This window comes from Nelusetta ayraudi, unplaced genomic scaffold (genome assembly GCF_046127955.1).
Source record: "Nelusetta ayraudi isolate G7.1 ecotype Tasmania unplaced genomic scaffold, CSIRO-AGI_Nayr_v1 ptg000012l, whole genome shotgun sequence".
NCBI lineage: Eukaryota > Metazoa > Chordata > Actinopteri > Tetraodontiformes > Monacanthidae > Nelusetta > Nelusetta ayraudi.
Genome location: NW_027466062.1, coordinates 260,001 through 263,836, shown reverse-complemented (window position 1 = coordinate 263,836; position 3,836 = coordinate 260,001). Strand labels below are relative to the sequence as shown.

The following is a 3,836-nucleotide window of genomic DNA, read 5'->3' as shown; positions in this document are numbered from 1 at the left end:
TAATAACAATACATAAATAAATGTGCTGAAAGTAATGTCAATACATGGCAATGTGTCCCTTTTCAAATGTGTGACGCCGCGACTTTCTTTCGCCTGTACACCCCGTGATCAGTGAAGTCACACTCGTCATCCTCCCCGGCGCTGCCCGAGTGACCCGCGGACAGGTGCCTGCTGCTGCTGCTGCTCCTTCCGGTCTGCACGGCCTGCGCGTTCTTGTAGCGCACGAGCGCCAGGGCGATCTCCGCGTTCCACGCCGTGCCCTCCTGCGCGCACCTGAAGTCGATCTCCTCCCCGCCGGCCATCACCACGGTGAAGTACACCCAGCCTCGCTTGTGCTCCACGCAGTCCACGGTGGCCATGCGCTCGAAGCGGAGCTCTTTGACTCCGGAGCTCCACGCCGCGCTCGGCGCATCGCTCGCGCCTCCTCCTCCTCCTCCTCCTTTGCAGGCGTGCAGGCGCAGTCCGTCCTCGGTGAGCACGCAGCGCTTCTTCTTCCACAGCTGCAGGAGGCCGCTGCTGCGCTTCTCCAGCTGGCCGTCCCGCATCACCCTGGCGGGAGAGGACATGGCTGAAGATCAACTCCGGACGAAAGGAAGGAAGAAACCTCGGAGCCTGGTGCAGCGACGGCGCGTCTCCAGATGTGTTCAAGTACACATCCTCCGCACTGGTGAGTGAGCCTGGCTGTCGAGCGTCTCACGGAGCAAATCTGTTGTTTTCAACTCCAACCAGTGGCTGACACGGGTCTGTGTCGGGACTCCTCGTGCGTAATAATGACAGCGCGCCGCGGATGTGCCGCTGTAGGCTGGTCCGGTCGGGCGGGATGTGTTTGAACATGCCCGGGCGGCTCCTTTGAACCTTCCTCCCCCCCCCCCCCCCGAGTCACATCCATGAGAACCGCGCCCCCTCCCGGTGAGGGCGGGGTGAGGCGTTGTTAAAAGTTAGAAGATTCAACGAAGAGTTGGACAAAGTGGTCAGAAAAAAAAAAAAAAAACGCGGTTTGTACCGGATTCATTTCTTTATTGTTTGTACGTGTAGCCGATTCAATCATCATCATTTTATTCATTTACACCCAGTTGGATTTAACTATAGCAACAAAGAATATTATTAGAGTGGCAGAGTGTGCCAGTTGTCTTGAATGTGTTTTCCTTGTATCATTCTGATGTAAAGTAAAGGGTAAAGTAAAGAATGAAAGAACTTGTGTTCACGTTGTGCCACATATAAAGCAAAAAGGTTAACAAAACATGTTAGACAACAAACACAGTGATCGAGCTTTACAGTGTTTTTTTTTTTTTTTTTTTTTTTTTTTACTGTTTTGCTGGTGGATGCACATTGTGTGAGCCATTAACAGAGAGGTTTGATGAGAATTCTGCCGATGCTTGGACCTCCTCGGGATGAGATGATGAGGGGCCTCTACTGGGTGTGTGTGAGGGCCCCGGCTCCACCTCCGTACCCGTATCCCTTGGGGCCAAACTTTTTGCCGTAGCAGGCTGCAGGGAAACGGTAACGTTGATCAAACATCATCCCAGATAATGTACAAATGATCTGCAGAGGCTTCAATAGCATCGTCGCTAGCTGGGTTTGTGGCAGTAGCTGGGTTTTCTTTACCCTTAGAAATGCTCAAAACCTATATAGCGCAAAAAAAAAATAGCCGTGGAAAGACCAGAGAAATCTCTTATACGTGGCATTTACCACACACACACACACACACACACACGTACTTTGCCAATGAACTCACATCCTTCATCATTAAATCAATATTGTCAAGGCAACAGACGTAATGAGAACCAGACGCAACAGATCTTTGAGCGTCGAGATGAGATTTCACGAGAATTACAAAGCTCATGCCCAATACCCTTTAATGGAAACACATTCAAACCATATTGCTTTTATTTTGAAAAAAAATTGTAATGAAACCCAGCTAACGGCAGAAACCCCCCCCGCCCCCCACCACTGTTAATTTTTGATGTTGGACAGATTGGGTTAGAAAATTGCAGTGTGTTATCTGATTTTATTTTAATGTTTTGCCAACTCCCAGACTTGCTGCCGGCACGATTTTCTTTTTTTTTTTTTACCTTTGCAGTAGATCTCCCCATCTTTGTCAGCTACTGTGGTTGAGTCAAGGCTCTTATTGCATTCAAGACAGCAGAAACATACTCTCTTATGCCATGACTGTTAAAAAAAAAAAGAAGAAAAACATAATCACTCATGCCAGCATCTGCCCAGCCATGTTGAATCGTGCTCATGCGTGTTGTGTTTTTAGTCTTACACTCCCAGCTGCAATCACTCTCTCATTAAAGTACACTGCTTTTCTGCAGCGAGCACATTTGTCTGCCCCACCGAACCTTTGAGCTGATGACATCCTCCTGGAAGGTAGAAGGCAAAATCATCTGAAGGGACACTTTAAAAACAACAACAGCACAATAACAACACTTTCCGCGTGTCACGATTAAGACAGGACGATATGTTGAAGCAACTTTTACCCATGGTCCACTATTATGTACAGGGGTTTGAGTTCAAAGTCATAGAATTATAGGCTCAAAGGCCTATTGTGTAAGATTTAGTGGCATCTAGTGGTCAGGAAACACACTGCAAGCAAATAGGTCCTGTATTTTTTTGGGACGTCGCTCTGGAGTGTGAGTGGCGTCAGTCAAAAAACGCGTCATGAAGAAGAAACAAAACATGTAAATCACGCTGGATTATAAATCACATTTTTGGGGGAAATTTATTTTACAAAATCCAAGACCGAGAACAGGCATTTAATCTGGAAAAACAAGTTATAATAAGAAGAACGTGGCATTCTTTAAATGAACCATACGAGGCGTTGGATATGGTCTTTTGCTGCGTTGCAACAGGCGACACCATTTAATCCACAGCTGCTTTTGCATGCGCGCCAACGTGGCGCTGGCCGGGGTCTAACACGAACAGAGTTCACACGGACTCCTGGTTTGAACAGCCACAAAAAAACAAACAAAAAAAAACTTGGCACCTAACGTATACGGAACGTATTATTATCGCGCTAACACACACACCCACACACACACACACTCACACTTAACAGCAACAATCTCATTCCAAATCACTGAATCCATTGAATTCTTCATCCTCTGTGTCACTTCTGAACAAGTCCGCCAACTCCACAGGTAGACGGGACGCCGCTTCTTCAGACACGGCATCAGTTCCAGTAACGTAAATATTTTCATATTGAAGTCGCACCAGAGTATAAGTTGCATGACCAGCCAAAGTATGGAAAAAAAAAAGTGTGATTTATAGTCCAGAAAAAAAAAAAAAAAATATATATATATATATATATATCATGGGATTTGTAGAAAATGTGATTTGAAGTCTATTGAAAATTAGCAAAAGTTACAACAAAATATGTCTTTGAAGCCCCACGGTGTAATCATGGTGAAATTACGGATTCCTGAAGAGATACTGAATGAGCCCGATAAAACAACATTCACACTGTGTGTGTTAAACATATGTACAGATAACGTGCAAAGTTGTGGAGATATGAACAGGACCTTGTGTTTCTTTTATTCATACGAAGGTCACACTACCAAGCACACTTGACTAAGGTAAAGTCAACAATAAGAGCCAAAAGAAAAGTGCTTTGACAAGATGTCGGCTGTTTGTCCGAGATACACAGTCAGAGTCACGAGTGAAATTAAACAATTTCGATAGGTCTGACTGAGCTGATGTTCCCAGAAACATAGAGCAGAGCAAAAGTGGGAGGGGTGGGGGTGTGTTGTGGACGGAGAAGAGAAATAATTTTCTAACTTGAAGTGAGTCACACAGCCACTAGCTGTAATTTTTAAGACTTTCCATGGAAGGACAAG

At 45.7% G+C, this 3,836-nt stretch overlaps 1 protein-coding gene across 2 annotated transcripts in view; it reads right to left on the bottom strand.

The window, feature by feature from the left end:
• phlda3 (pleckstrin homology-like domain, family A, member 3) overlaps nucleotides 1-3,836 on the bottom strand; it is a 4,472-nt gene continuing 636 nt past the window's right edge. Inside the window, exons 2-4 of one of the 2 annotated variants that reach the window (XM_076022544.1) lie at nucleotides 2,267-2,360; nucleotides 2,073-2,169; nucleotides 1-1,487 (exon numbers count right to left, since the gene is read on the bottom strand). In XM_076022544.1, coding sequence (XP_075878659.1) covers nucleotides 63-566 — 504 coding nt within the window. In that variant the 5' untranslated portion in view covers nucleotides 567-1,487; nucleotides 2,073-2,169; nucleotides 2,267-2,360 and the 3' untranslated portion in view covers nucleotides 1-62. Of the gene's footprint in view, nucleotides 1,488-2,072; nucleotides 2,170-2,266; nucleotides 2,364-3,836 lie in introns of both variants that reach the window. The other variant, XM_076022543.1, reaches the window with a different exon arrangement.